The 15826-nt window shown below is 36.8% G+C and overlaps 1 protein-coding gene and 1 non-coding gene across 2 annotated transcripts in view; both read right to left on the minus strand.

The window, feature by feature from the left end:
* MCCC1 (methylcrotonyl-CoA carboxylase subunit 1) overlaps positions 1–15826 on the minus strand; it is a 50526-nt gene that overhangs the window by 26141 nt on the left and 8559 nt on the right. The window contains exons 4-10 of the mRNA XM_037525168.2: positions 15404–15499; positions 9986–10107; positions 9408–9555; positions 9202–9323; positions 6656–6767; positions 4652–4733; positions 1883–2010 (exon numbers count right to left, since the gene is read on the minus strand). Of these exons, the coding sequence (XP_037381065.1) occupies positions 1883–2010; positions 4652–4733; positions 6656–6767; positions 9202–9323; positions 9408–9555; positions 9986–10107; positions 15404–15499 (810 nt within the window). The remainder of the gene's footprint in view (positions 1–1882; positions 2011–4651; positions 4734–6655; positions 6768–9201; positions 9324–9407; positions 9556–9985; positions 10108–15403; positions 15500–15826) is intronic.
* Positions 2679–2842, minus strand: LOC119258331 (U1 spliceosomal RNA). Its single transcript, XR_005128199.1, has one exon. It is a non-coding gene; the product is annotated as a U1 spliceosomal RNA (small nuclear RNA).

Genomic DNA, 15826 nt, shown 5'->3' on the forward strand with positions numbered 1-15826 from the left:
CTGGATGCTTCAAAGAAGGGTGTCTGGCATATAAGAAGCACTATATTAGTGTTAGCTATTATCATTTCATTCTTGTCTTTTATAAAATACTCTAATGTTTTAATAAAGAATTCCATATTTGTTTTATATTCTAAGTTCCATATTCTAAAATGTGATCTTGTATCTGATTAGATAGCCATTTCTACTTGGCTTACCTTTCCTATCTATTTTCCTCTGAAGTTGGCTAAGCCCAGAAATGACTGGCCCCAACCATGCCTCTGGGTGTGCAGTCCATGCCATCTGACTTCTATCCGGCTTAGACAGTGACTCATTGGAACCCCTTCACTTTGGATTCTTTCATCACTTCTCCCTGAACACTACTCATCATCTGCATCTGCAGCCTGGATTATATATTCATTATATCCTCATTCTAGAAAAACTTTGACTATAGAGGCAAGTGCTGAAACTTGAACTCTTGAATCACCAAATGTTAAGTTCCCTTCTTTTCCCCTGCTTCAAAAAGAGGGTCCAAAGTGCCTTGAACTCTATAAACCAAGCCAGCAGTGTCCCTAAACTCAGAATTCCTTCCCAAAGTATAAAGGCCCACTTCTCTTTCTAAAGAGCCATCAAAGTTCTTACAATTTCTTGAGTTGCAGAAATAAATGTCTGCCTGTTCCCTTAGTATCTAAACCTTTCTCTTAATACATAGGAATCCTTAATCCTCCATGATTTCAAGACTCTGGATTCTCTTGGGTTACTGCTTCAGAAAAAAAAAAATCTGTCTTTCCTTGAATTCTGGAAACATAAGCAATCTTTCCAGAACTTTCTAAATCTACTACAGTTTTCCTAACACTTACTAGTTTGATATGGCTGGTTCATTAGCCTGGTTCATTGGGTATCCTATACCCAAAGATATAGCGGTCCAGAAGAATTTTTTTACTCAATGAAAACCACCAATCACTCCCAACGAATCAGCAAGAGAAACATATTTCATATTATATATTACATAAACTGTAGTATTACATATTACAGAAGTTCTGAAAAAACACAACTATCAAGATAATCAAAACTTTAGTATCATAGCATGGAAAAAACAACAAAGAGTCAGGACATGTAAAGAACCCTAAGAACTCTACAAAGATCAAGAATGTTCACACTAGTTAATTTTTTTTTCGTATTAAAAGAGCAAAAAAGGCTAAGGTGAAAATCTATTGCTTCAATAAAGGACAAAAACAGACTAAGCTTTTATTATTAATATTTGAAGAAATATTTTGTCTGAAACTCTGGTTCAGGTCAGAGTTTCTCAAACTAAATAAAGGAACAGTTATGGGTTTATATTTTTGAAAAAGAACAGTAGACATGTCATTGCAATGTCAAAAAAGCTCAGAAAATTTTCCAACAATTACTTTGAATGGCTATACTATCTCCCTATGGACCAGCAACAGTTTGTAAGTCAGCATTTGCATCTGGACCACTCTATTAATCAAGACCATTTCCTTGGTTCTTTATACCCAGTCCTACCTTAGGGTATTTCATCTTGGCAAGTAAATATCCTGCCTCTAAAATCTATCATGGCCTGGCTAGAATGCGGTGTTCTCATGCAGATCACAAGGTTTTAGTGCTGGGACAATATGGTCACAACGAAGCCTCAGTGTGGCTCACATGCTCACTGGCTGCCCCTGTCTAAGGGGAAATGGTAGCAAGTGGCAAATTAGGAATCTATGTCCAGAGAGTGACAATACCGTCATAGCATCAAATGTAATGTCACTTTAACCTCTCCTTTTCCTGGACTCATCACAACCACCTAGAATTCAACCTAGGTCCAAAACAGTGTCTTCTTTTAAGAGGCAAGAAAGTAACATATTCTCAAGACAGATCTTTAACAAAATATATATATTCCTACCCTAAGTTGCCACTCCACCAAGTCAGTTCCTGTGATCATCTCAGTAATAGGATGTTCCACTTGCAGTCTCGTATTCATCTCCATGAAGTAAAAATTGTGCTTTGAGTCCATAATAAACTCCACAGTTCCTAAAAGGTAAAATGCAATTATCACATTTCAATGGCATTTAATCAGAAGCATATCAAAATCCTCCATGACATATCACTTATCTCTGCTGCCTTCATTCAATAGTAAACACTTTGCATTTCATGAAGACATTTCACATTTTGCAGCAGCAAATGAGCCTTAGTCAAAATAAGGAGTCACATGAAATAGACACAGAAAGGATAATTGCGATTTTAAGCAAATGGCAAGCCCAAGTTATGAAACCAGTCTTAGCTGTTGTGGCAGTTGAGACCATACTTGGACCCTGTGTCATACTTCAGCACACCAATATCCCTGGAAATCTCATACTTCAACTTCCCATCTCACTCATCTCACTCTAACCCTGTGGTGAAAAATGCAACCCCTTTCCATACACACAAGCACACACACACACACACACACACACACTCTCTCTCTCTCTCTCTCTCTAACTGTGGGCTTTTGGAAGCTTACTTTAAAAATTATTTTACTGGTGACCCACTGAAAGATTGCATAGTAACTAAAGCTAATGTGAATACCTATCTACTTGCATTCTATTAGACAGTATAAAATTCTCTATCATCTGGCTTGTGATCGCGCGCCTCCTGGCTTCACCGCTCCTGGCGGGCGGCCAGCTCTCAGAGCGCCATTTGGGGATTCCTGATCGGCGGATTGGGGGAGAGTGCGAACACAGTCCCCCACTACCACAAATTATGCAGTCGAGTTTCTCACATTTGGGGAAATCGCAGGGGTCAGCACATCCAGAGTGCAATGGATAAGCCTCACCCTGGGAAAACCACCTTCATGATTATGGTATCTCCCCTGCCAGGCAGAAGATATTCTAGAATGGATTCTGACCTCAGCATCAAAATTAATCATAATATCATTTTATTATTCCTTCTTCCTACATTCAGTACTTCTAAAATAATTATCTTGAGGATATTTCTTTTTCCTTTTTTCATAGACAGCATTTTCTTATGCTGCAAATATTACCACTAATATTAACTAATTACACATTATAATTGCTACTCTATTTTTTATGATTGATATGATTGATATTAGCCAATTATATTTGTATGTGTTAGAAAAAAAAAAAAATTCTCTATCAAAGTATTGTTTCAGCTTGAAGGACTTGCTCCCACCCAAACAAAGGCATTACCTTATAAATATTATAGAAGAAAAGACAACTACAGGCCAATAATCCTTATGAACAAAGATTTAAAAAATCCTTAATAAAATATTTACAAATTGAATCCAACAATGTATAAAAAGAAGTATACACCATAACCAAGTGGGATTTATCCCAAGTATACAAGGCTGGTCCAATATTTGAAAAACAATTAATGCAATCCATTAGATCAATAGATTAAAGACAATACAAGAATCACAAAAAAAAAAAAAAGCAGTTGGAAAGCCTAGTGAATGCAGTAAGACATGAATATACACATAAAAGAAAGAAATAAAACTGTCTGTGGTCATAAATGACTTGCTCATAAATGACTTGCTCAGAACACCTGAAAGAATCGACCACCCCCTGCAACTAATAAATGGTTACATCAAGGTCTCAAAACATGAGGTTAATATATGAGTCAATCGTTTTCCTCTATACTAGTGAGAAACAGGTGGAATTTGAAATTAAAAACACAAAACCATTTACATTAACACTCCAAAAATGAAGTAGGTATAAATCCATATATGGAAACTACAAAATCCTGATGAAGGAAGTAAAAGAAGAATTAAATAAATGGAAAGATATTAAGGACTAAAGTCATGGGTAGGAAGACTCAGTAAAGTCTATGTGGAGGGACAAAATTACCCAGAATAGCCAGTTCAATTTTGAAGAAAAACTTTCTGAAGACTGACACCATATGCCTTCATGATATACTGTCTTTTTTTTTTTTTTTTTTTTTTTTTGATATACTGTCTTGAAGGATGAAGAGGAGAGGGAAGGATGAAGAGCAAGCCACAGAGGATGTTTAGGACAAAGTACTCTTTATGATACTATAATGGTGGATATGTATAATTTACATTGTCCAGGCTCCTAGCATGTACAACACCAAGATTGAGCCCAGATATGAACTATGCTTTCTGTGTGATAATTATATATATTAGTGTAGGTTTGTCAATTGTAACAAATGTACACTCTGTTGGGGATGTTTGTAGTAGAGGAGGCTGTGTGGGTGAAGGGCTGGGGTATGTGGAAACTACTTCTGCTGTTTTGCTGTGATCTAACACTGCTCTAGAAAATGAAAGTATATAAATTTGTTAAAAAAATTTTCAGTGATTTTTAAAATAGGATAGAAAATATCAAAACAGCATTACACATAATTAGGACTTAGTGAAATGTATTTTTCAAATGTATATAAGCACAAACATTAATGCATACATAGTCAATTTCAATGAAAAATATATTTCTTAAAGTGAATTTGGTCAAAGACTGAAAGTCAATGATTCAAAAGTTATGTTCTTTTGACTTCTGAAACACAAGTAAATGATTATTTCCTTTCTTTCATTAAAGGGAATCTTTTTTTTTTTTTTAATTTTTTTTAAAACAATATTTGCTTCCCCTCACCCCCTCAAGTTGAGTCCCCATAGAATTCCCTTCCCCAAGGCACCCGTGCACCATTAAAGCAAATCTCAACATACCTGCTCCAACATAGTTTACTGCTTTGGCAGCTTTGACTGCAGCTTCACCGAGTTTTTTTCTTACTTCAGGTTTAATACCAGGCTAGAAAAAATAATTAAAGTAAATCCCATTATTATCTTACCCTATTAAACTTTCCATTAAGATTGAATATTACATTTCCATGTATCAAATATTGCATAAAGAAATAATTAAAGAGAGAAAAAAACCTAATGTTATACATTTCAAGATATACCAGTTTGTGACTGTATCCAAGTTTGATGGCTCTAATAATTTCTACACATTTCAGAAAAAAACTCAGTATAGTGACATATCTCTGTCCCTATCTACAATATCAGCTTTCAAGCATTACAGTCATTTGAAATTATATATATTAATATGAAAACTTTGAAACTTTTGTTTCAAGTTGATACCCTGGGTCACGTGTCCAAGAATGATCTTGGAATAATGGTAAACCTTGAGATTTGAAGTAAACAAGAAAGGTTAATTAAAAAAAAAAAAGGTGGGCCTCCCCGGTGGCGCAGCGGTTGAGCGCTGGGTTGCGAAGCTGCCCGCAGCCTCTGCAGCGCCGGTTCGATCCCCGGCTGCTCCCCGGCCACCGGAGGAGGGTCCCACATGGCGCACAGACCTCTCCTGCCGCCCGCTGCTCCCCTCAGCAGTGTACTTCGGTCCTTCTGCCTGCTCTGCTCCCCGCTCTGGCTCTGGTGAATTCTCTCACCCTCCCGCGCTTCTGACTGTACCCAGTGCTTGTGTGTATAAATAAATAAATAAATCTTAAAAAAAAATTAAAAAAAAAAAAAAAAAAAAAAAAAAAAAAGGTAGGCAAGGCTTCTAACGTTTTAAAACACTGCTCTACAGACATATATATATATATATATATATATATATATATACACATATATATAAGCCATCACTGCTTGAAAATAAGACTTTACTGAAATTATTGTTCACATTAACTTCAAATGATTTAATATATACTGCAACAGAAATTAAGTTTTGAATAGTGATTAACCAGAAACCTCAGATTCCTGACCTTTTAGAAATACATATTGAAAAAAACCAATTATGTAACTTCAGACAAGAAAGATTTCTATAGCATTACAGGCTCCAAAGAAATGTAAATCTTAAAATCTTTAATCTGAGGGGTAGGCCTTGACCTAGATAACATCTTAAATCAATCAAGAGGTAGGCTCCTAGGCATGTAAATAATCCTAAGGGGGCAAAAGTTAACAAACAGGAGTAAATCTCTCTTCACAACAGAACTTTTAAGATAGGAAGATGACTACTGTATTTTGGAAACATCTTAAACTACAGTTAAAATGAGAGAAACTTCTTCATAAAAATTACATTCCATTAATCAAACCATTCCGTGTCGTAAACTTTCTAGTTAATTACAATTTAAAATCTACATGGAAACACTATACAGGTACTCACGATAAGCCTGATACTTGGGTAAGAGGAGACTTTCCTCAATACCAAGCAGAAGGAACATGGCCCTGTTGCGTCCTCTGGATGGTAGTCTAAGAACAGGAGCCCCCTCACCCCCATCCCCAACACTGCATTGGATGTTTACATTATATTACTATTGGGAAGTGTCTGTCCAGCAGACTTAGGGGTAGACATTTAGTTTCACAGATTTCTTTTTTAAATTTTTTTTTAAGATTTATTTATTTATGCATACAAGAGCTGGGGTACAGGCCAGAGATGCAGTGGGGTGAGAGGATTCACCAGAGACAAAGTGGGGAACAGAACAGGCACACTGACTGAAATACACTGCTGAGGGGAGCAGCGGGCGAGACAGGAGGTCTGCTTCGCCAGTGGGTTTCTCTCTGGCTGGCCAGGGATCGAACTCGAGCTGCAGAGGCTGTGGATTGCTTCATAGTGCGGTGCTTAACCCCTTGCACTACCAAGGAGGCCCCTAGTGTCACAGATTTCTAATGTGAAAATCAGAGTGACTAAGGTTTATATTATAGAGAAACCCACAAATTTGTTTACAATTTCCTTACCCCTGGGGCTTCCTCAATGATTTTCTGATGTCTCCTCTGTACGCTACAGTCTCTTTCAAACAAGTACACAGCATTTCCATGGTGGTCACCAAACACCTGAACTTCTACGTGCCTATTTAAAAGCAAATGCACATGTTAATATACTTCATTAAGGGTGACAAATATTACATTCATGAAGCCAAACTGTTGGCCAAGGTAGCCAGAATTCCTCTATTTTTATTTTAGCTAAGAAGTGATATTTTGACCTCAGAATAGAGGATATGAATTTAGAAATAGAACTAGAGTCAATCGGATAAAATAAATCAATGAAAAATTTCCATTTATGGTTGACCACTAAAGTGAAAAATTATATATGAATGGGCTGGGAGAAAAGACAGAAAATATGAGACTATGACATCAAAATAGGGGTAGGTCACAAAATGTACAAATTGTCATCGGAAAGCATGTAAATTTGAGAACACCAAAATGTCAATTACAGCTGCATCACATATATGCTCAAAAAGTCAATAAAAACTTTTGGCAGATTTCTTTTAAATCAACTCTTATATTCAGTTTTTATAAACTGTTGCAGTTAGAAAATTATATATACTCAAAAGGATATATTATCTTTAATCATAAATTTAAAAAGTATTTTAAAAAGTATTTTTTATTTATTTTTTAAAGATTTATTTATTTATGCTTTCAAGAGCTGGGGTGTAGGCCAGAGGTGTGAGGGGTTGGGGGATAAGAAGATTCACCAGAGAGAGTGGGGAGCAGAACAGGTGTATCTACTGAAATACACTGAGGGGAGCAGTGGGCAAGACAGGAGAGATCTGCAGTGCATGTGGGTAGCTCCCTGGCTGGGGATCGAACTCGTGCTGCAATGACTGCAGATAGCTTCATAGAGATATAACTGCTGAGACTTAAGCCCCTGTGCCACCAGAGAGGCCCTAAAAAGGTACTTTAATGTTGAGTATAGATAGTAAAATTATGAGAAATCATATTAAGGGTAAATGCACAAAACATGAAAATAAGACTAACACAAATCATTTGGTAAACACGAAGGATACTTTCTCAGGTTCACACTATACACTCACATATCCATATATATGTTCATATGTGAGTGTTTTAGAAATCAGTGATCAACAAATAATTTTTCTCTTTATTTTTAAAAATAAACATTGGGGCCTCCTCTGGTGGCGCAGGCGGTTGAGCACCGCGCTGTGAAACTGTCTGCAGCCTCTGCAGCACCGGTTCGATCCCGGCCAGCCGGTGAGGGTCCCACATGGTGTCAAACTTCTCCTGTCTTGCCTGCTGCTCCCCTCAGCAGTGTGTTCCGTCAGTCTGCTTGTTCTGTTCCCCATGCTGTGTCTGGTGAATCCTCTTACCCTCCCACGAATCTGGCCCCAGTTCTTGTATAAATAAATAAATAAATCTTTAAAAAAAATAAAAATAAACATTGTCAAATAGAGAAGAAACTTTTTTTAACTATTACCCTGTATTTTTTTTAACTTTTTATTTATATTTTTATATTTTATATAATTCTTACATCATTTTTCATTTTTGCACAATGTATGCATTTTCATCTTGGTTATAGACCCCATACAATTCCCACCCCCCCTTCTTTTGATCCTACTCCCTCCATCACCATCACCACCACCACCACCACCACCACCACCACCACCCCTGTAGCGTGTTTCTGGTTTATAGTTACTTGCTGATTTTGATTTCTACTTTATTATAATTAGTCTTTTACCTGGTCCCTTATTTAGGTTTTCTGAATTCCTGCTATGAGTGAGACCATCCGGTATTTTTCTTTTTCTTTCTGACTTATTTCACTGAGCATGATCCCTTCCAGCTCCATCCATGGTCCCTACACTTTAGAAATAGTTATTTTTTCCACTTCCTGTCCCAATTTTTTTCTCAGATCTTTTCTGTGAGAACCTGGTAGGGTTCCTGGAAATAAAAATCCATGAAAATTTGGGGGGAGTTCCCTAATGTTGGGCCCCAAGATGTTTCTCACTGTTGTGCTAGTCAACACTTAACCTGCAGTAATCTGAAAATTTCCTAAATGTTCCTATCAGTTTATGCAATCTGTAGCTTCTGTTCCAGGTGAACTGATCTCAGCTATGATTTGCTGTATTCACATACCCATCAGATTTCGGGGTGGTGGTTCACCCTGCAGTCTTGTTTCTCTGATGGATATAAAAGTCATTGGCTTTCATTCTGTTCAGCTCTTTACTTGCTTTTCAAATGTGAGTCACAACTTTCAAACTGGAATACCAGAGCCAACTGTTTTGTTTTTCAAATTCTAATTGTGAAATTCTACCATTTCCACTAACTGTCCTTTATCTTTTAGTTACCGCAAGGCAGGCGACATTAGAGCAGGGACTCCAGGTTCTGAAAGAAAATGCCTGGAAGAATGTCTACCATACTATAATCAGGGGATGGGATTAGGAAACTTAATGTGTTTCTATACTCCTAGGATTCATATTCTATATAATGTGCACGCATTTCTTTCATAATTTAGTTTTAAAAATCTGAGTCAGAAAAAAAGCCAAACCCACCTGGGTGTATCCACAAACTTCTCAATCAGCATCGCATCATCATTGAAAGACTTCTTAGCTTCTCTGCGAGCTGCTTCTAACTGCTCTTGAAATTCATTTTCAGATCTAACGATCCTCATACCCTAAGATAGAAAGAGAATTGTCTTACAAAAAGAAATTGAACAAAGATTAGTCTTAAAAGGAAAACCTGAGGATACCAAGCTTACTTTTCCTCCACCACCACGGACTGCTTTAATCATAACTGGGTAACCAATCCTTCCAGCATGCTCTTTCAGGCATTGGTCTGATTGGTCTTCACCATGATAACCTTCCACAATGGGTACCCCAGCAGCAGCCATTATGGATTTGGAGGTGCTGTAAAATAAAAACAAACAAACAAACCCAGAAGATGCCCCAATTCTATGAATTATTTCATAGAAGAGAAGCATAAACACAGTCCATTGTTTTTGTAAAATACAATAGAACTTTCAAAATATAGCATCCCATAGATAAAGAACTACAGTCTAAGACAACAAATACTAATATAAAAATGTCTACTAGTTAGTATTCCTCCATCCAGTTTTCCATGTGGTAGTTCGTTCCACCTTGCTAATTATGTTGATTAGAAACAGCTAATTAATCCCAAAAAGTTAATAAATTACTAGAAATAGTTGAGTATTTTTGTTAACCACTGAAGTGTTAGGTAAATAACAAGATGGTATAATTACTTTGTCTATTATAGGTAAAATAAATCATTTTAATTGATCTTTTTAATATGATTATATTTAAAAAGATGTAAACTCACCTCTTTATCCCCATGTCTCTAATAGCAGATGAAGGAGGACCTATAAAAATAATGCCTTCCTGCTTACATAGTTCAGCAAATTCCATGTTTTCTGAAAGGAAACCATAACCTGGATGGATAGCCTAGAAGTAAGAAATGAAAGGATAAACTTCCTCTAGTGTCCACTGGCTAACTCTAATGCAGGCAATATTTTCCTCTGCCTCTCTTTAAGCTGGTAATAAGCACTCTGTTTCTATCAAAATCTGTTTCCAAAGAGATGTTTAAAACATTTATATTTAAGTTCTGAAGACTTACCTGAACCAGAAGAATCTGTACTTCTTTCACTATGGTAATATATGTGTGTGTGTATATATGTGTGCGTATATATAAATATATATATATAGTATCACTTTATCCACTGTTAAGTGTACAATTTGTGGCATTAAGTCCATTCACAATGTTGTGCAACCATCACTGTCACTCATTTCCAGAATGTTTTCATCATCACAAACAGAAGGTGTATTCATCAAATAGTAATTCCTCATTTCCTGGTAATCTCTATTTAACTTTCTGTCTCTATGAACGCGCCTAATCCAAGTACCTGATATAAGTGGAATTATATGATACTTGTCCTTTTGTCAGCTTATTTCATTCAGTATTATTTTAAAAGATTTATTTATACGTACAAGAACTGGAGTACAGACCAGAGGTGGGGTGAGATGATCCAGAGACAGAGTGGGGAACAGAACAGGAGGATTGACTGAAATACACTGCTAAGGGGAGCAGCGGGTGAGTCAGGAGAGGTCTGCCTGTTCTGTTCCCCGCTCTGGCTCTGGTGAATTCTCTCACCCTCCCGTGCTTCTGACTGTACCCAGTGCTTGTATAAATAAATAAATAAATCTTAAAAAAAAAAAAAAGTCAGAGAGAAATATAAATATTCATATACACAGATGTTCATTATAGCACTATTTATAATAAAATGAAGAAAAAAATACCTGAAAAAGGGAGAGGAAAGCAAAAAGCAGACTAGGTGTAGATATTTTAAAGAGGAAAGAAGCAACTCTTGCTCCCAGTTCAATAGCATTGACAGAATTTCTGTACTGCTAGAATAATAGTTCAGTATGTACATAAGCAAGAGACTGTAAAAAGGCAAACTTTTTCGACATCTGAAGCTTACTGCTTCAATTTTTATTTATTTTAAATTTATTTTATTAAACCACAGAATAGAATTTTTTAATTTAAATCTTTCCAGAGTCCTTTAATGTTTAAGTGTTTGATGAATGTTAACTATTTTTAAATCAGGTTGCTGAGCATTGTACCCTATATCTTGTAACAACTTTAGGATCAAGTTGTTAATAGCAACAAAAAAAATCTATTGGTATTTAGATAAAGACCACATTGTTAAATCTATAGATTTGGAAAGAACTGCCATCTTAAGAATATTGATTCTTCCAATGATACAGATGTATCAATTTGCTTATGCCTTTCTTGGTTTTTTCCTTGTTTTAGTTTCCAATACATAGGTTTTGATCCGCTTTTGCCAGCTTTACTATTAAGCATTAGATTTTTATTGATGTTACTTGAATGTATCTGTTTCCTTAATTTCAATTTCAAAGTATTTGTTGCTAGCCTCCCTTCTTAATATTTATATTTATTCATATATATTCACATTTAAGTATGTTCATATAAATACATTATGCATTTATATATTCATATAAATATATGTATATCTATTCATATAAATAATGTATCATTTCATTCACTAAAACTATGATAAATTAAATGCTCTCCATTCATAACTAAAAAGAAAAGCAGCTAGCTTCTAATAAAAATAAAGTTCAATCATACATTCTAGGAATGGCCTCAAGAAGTTTAATTTTTCTTTGTAAGAACAATTTGATATATCCTAATCAGAGCACTCTTGAGCATATGAATGAGTTAAAAGGAAAAAAAAAATTCTACTATCACTAGAAGGCTAATTTCCTTATCATCAAGCATATATTGATATTTAGCTACCAATTCACTTTGTTGGGTCACAGGATCGCATGCCTATTTAGATGGTTCAGGCCATAGTATTAACATGTTTTTTTTTTTTTTTTTTTTTATAGAGGTATGTTTTTCTTTATTTGTTTGTTTGCTTGTTTGTTTGTTTTGTTTATACATGCACTCGGTACAGTCAGAAGTGCGGGAGGGTGAGAGAATTCACCAGAGCCAGAGCGGGGAGCAGAGCAGGCAGAAGGACCGAAGTACACTGCTGAGGGGAGCAGCGGGCGGCAGGAGAGGTCTGCGCGCCATGTGGGACCCTCCTCCGGTGGCCGGGGAGCAGCCGGGGATCGAACCGGCGCTGCAGAGGCCGCGGGCAGCTTCGCAACCCAGCGCTCTACCGCTGCGCCACCGGGGAGGCCCAGTATTAACATGTTTTTAAGAGTAAAGATAGACAACTGCTATCTCCTACTCTTCTTTGCCAAATAATTTTTTCCATTAGTTTGTACCTAGTCTGCCCTGTGCTTCTTTACACATATGAAGAGATCAAAAGTTCTTGTTGACTGCCTTCAAACAGAAATGAGATGCTTCCTTTCTTTGGTGAATGAACAAGTGGTATCCTTAAAGTATTACTACCAAGACTTTCCTACCATACCTTTGATACTTGAGACAAATGGATTTCCTTTTGGTCAACCATATGGATAACCAGAATTTAGTTAATAACTTGCTATACTCATTAAAGTTACTTGTCAGTGATTTCAAAATAGCTGCAATAAAGTTATTCATTCCTGATGGCACATTAAAAGAAAGTGGATCACTTTCATACAATATTCATGCTTTTAGCTAATCCAGATAATTGAGGGGATGAGGCCTGGGCAAACTTTTTTTTTTTAACTTTTCACTAAGGAATAATATACACACAGACAATTGCACATCATAAGTGTATAACTGTTACAGACAACACAATTTTCATAAACTGAATGCACCTGTGTGGCCAGCAATAGGGTAAAGAAACAAAACATCAACTGCATTCCAGAAAATCCCTTTATGCTCCCTTTCAGGTTATTCTAGGCCCTTGCCCTAAGCCACTAATTTCATTAGCGTTACAAGGCTCCTCAGGTCATTCCAATCTGCAGCCAGGGTTTACTACTACCTTTTCCCAGCAAGAGAAGGTCCTTGACACAGGAACAGGTTCTAGCCTCTGCTTCTGCATTCCTAGAGCTGGGTTGGTTTTTCTGGTCATAGTGGTGGGTTTTATGGCCTTGTCCCCAAGGCAGACTTATCAATTCCCTTATCTATTTCAGCCTCCCAAACCTGCCTGCTGGGCAAGTAGTGGGGGCTTAATTTTTAACTTTAATAAATTGTACCCTGACAAAAGCTAACTACAAAAATGACTGGAACAGCAAATCAATAGCTAAAGGGAGACCTTAACATAACTGGAGGAGACATGAAAGATTTTATGAAGCAAGAATGCAGGTAGCAGTGAAGGGTAAGTCTACTGTAGTAAACTCCTAATTACTCTTCGAGCTTTCTTTGATTTAGTCCCATCTTTGCCCCTCCCCACTATCCATAGCCACCAGCAGCCATGATGATCTTGTTAAAATATAAATCTAATCACCTCACACTCCCCAGCTTAAAATCCATTAGCTACTTAGTGTGAAATGCTTTAAATATCTGTATGTATAAATTAATGCCTAGGGTATTCAGATCAGAAATGTTGATTCTAAAAAGGGGAATAATGTAGGTCCGTAAAGCCCCTAATGAGGTTGCCTTCACTTCTCTTTGCTTCACCATGCCCTACCGTTTTCTTCCTGTGACAGCTGGTTTTAGCTCCCAGCCCAACCTTCCATACTGGTCTTTGTGATGGTGATCTTCAAAATACCTTTCCTGGGGTTGGCTTCCTGTTAGGTTCCGCCAGCAGGAGTCACTGTGGGTAAAGTGCAAACAAGAAAAGCTTCCCTATTCTTCAGGCTAGACAGCACAATGTAGTCTTCCGCTTCTTTTGTTATGCTCAGAATCAGCTTCATTATACCCCTGCAGCCAGGGGAGGCCCCTTCACAAAGATTTGAGTAACAGCTGCAAAAAGTCCCTCCTCCAGCCCTCTAATGCTGGTAGAAGTAATTCCTAAATTAAATTCCCTCTATTGAAATATCTAATGGAATTTCAATTTTACTGACCGAATATAGAATGAGACAGACCCTTACTGCCTTTCCTCCCTCCGCGTTGAACACTTTTATTCCTTGAACACCAAGCTTGTTTTCAAGCCCCTGTGCGTGATCCTTCCTCTTTAGTCACATGACTGGCTCCAGCTACATTCAAATGGGGGCAGGCAGCCATTCACCACCCTATCCAGTCTTTATCCCCCATCCTGCTTTACTTTCTTCCAACCACTTATAACTTTATGACACTCTTAGTTGTATTAAATATTTATTTAGAGGTATATTATCTGTCTCACCTACTTGGGGGTAGGAACTGTGTCTATCCTGTTCATCTCAGTTTCTATGCTTAACTGGCACAACACAAGAGACAAGTAAATGCTTGCTGAGAGAGTAAATGTATGAATGCTAAGAGAAGGAGGAAGAGGACTTCAGGCAGGTGGAACAATATAAGCAAATGCTTAGGAGAAGAAATATACATGGTATAAGGAGATGGAGAAAAGTTTATGGCTCTATAATATAGAACCAGCAATGAGAAATGAAATGTTTTGAAAAGTATTGGAAAGTTTTTAAACGTCAGACTTCAGAGTTTGAACTCTATCTTATAATCACCAAAAATTTACTTGAGGGGAAAGTCAGAGGATAATAACAAAACTAGTGTTTTAGGAACACAGCGATAGAGAGAACTGTTTAGAAGCAGTCGAGAGTCAGAAATCCAGATAAGAGGTCAAAGTATCTGGCTGTGTGACTAAAATAAATTACTTGTAGAGACATTTCAAAGAAAAATTCCATACAAGTTGGTTTCTCTTTTATTTTGAAGGATAAAGACATAATGTAATAACATCAAAGTTTTGAGCCTAGGATATTAGAAAACCAGGGAGTGGGGCCTTAGAGTAAGACTGGGAAGTCAAGAAGAAACAGATTTACACTGACAACCCAATAATCAAATGTAAAAATCTTGGGAAGGGCTAAAGTTAGAAAAAGATTTCTGTAACTAAGAAATAATTTTGCTTAAATTGTACAAAGCTTTTTCCTTTTGCATTACAAATCTCATCATGACTTTTTTTTTAAGCTCTTTGGCCTCTTTATTTTTTAAAATAGATTTTTTTTCAAACATCCTTGTTTATTTTTTCACAATATTTCTCCCCTCAGGTGAGGTCAACATAGTTTTCCCAACACCAAGTCCTCACAGTCCTCTACCACACTCCATCACGTTCTCCTCCCACCTCAAACACCCCTTGCTCTCTACCCTCCTCCTCCCCTCCTTAGTGTCTCAGATCTGCAACTACATGACTCTTACCTGTGCAGCAGATATTCTGGCCACTTGAATGATTTTCTCCATAGAAAGGTAACTCTGCTGTGAGGGAGCTGGGCCAATGGAATATGCTTCATCTGCCTGTTTAAGAAACATTAAAAACCTACACAGCTAGTATCCTCTATAGAACTGCTTCAGGGTCATTTTGTTAGTGTAAATAAAATGCTGGCTCTCCAAAAACAATTCAAGAATTGAGAAGCGTCTATGTTACAAAGTCAGTCTTAGAATCATTTACATGAAGAAAGTGCCAATACTTGTTTTTATGTATAAATCTTAAGTGAAACTGAAGTGCCTTAAGAGAAAATAATAGGCATTAGTCATGGTATCATTATTAGCAACAATAACCTTAAATGTGTTTAAGATCAAAAATTTGCAATTTGACAAGAAATAGATATGTATAGCAAAAAA

The sequence above is a fragment of the Talpa occidentalis genome, unplaced genomic scaffold (genome assembly GCF_014898055.3).
Source record: "Talpa occidentalis isolate TD23 unplaced genomic scaffold, MPIMG_talOcc4v2.1 talOcc4.4, whole genome shotgun sequence".
Taxonomy (NCBI): Eukaryota; Metazoa; Chordata; class Mammalia; order Eulipotyphla; family Talpidae; genus Talpa; species Talpa occidentalis.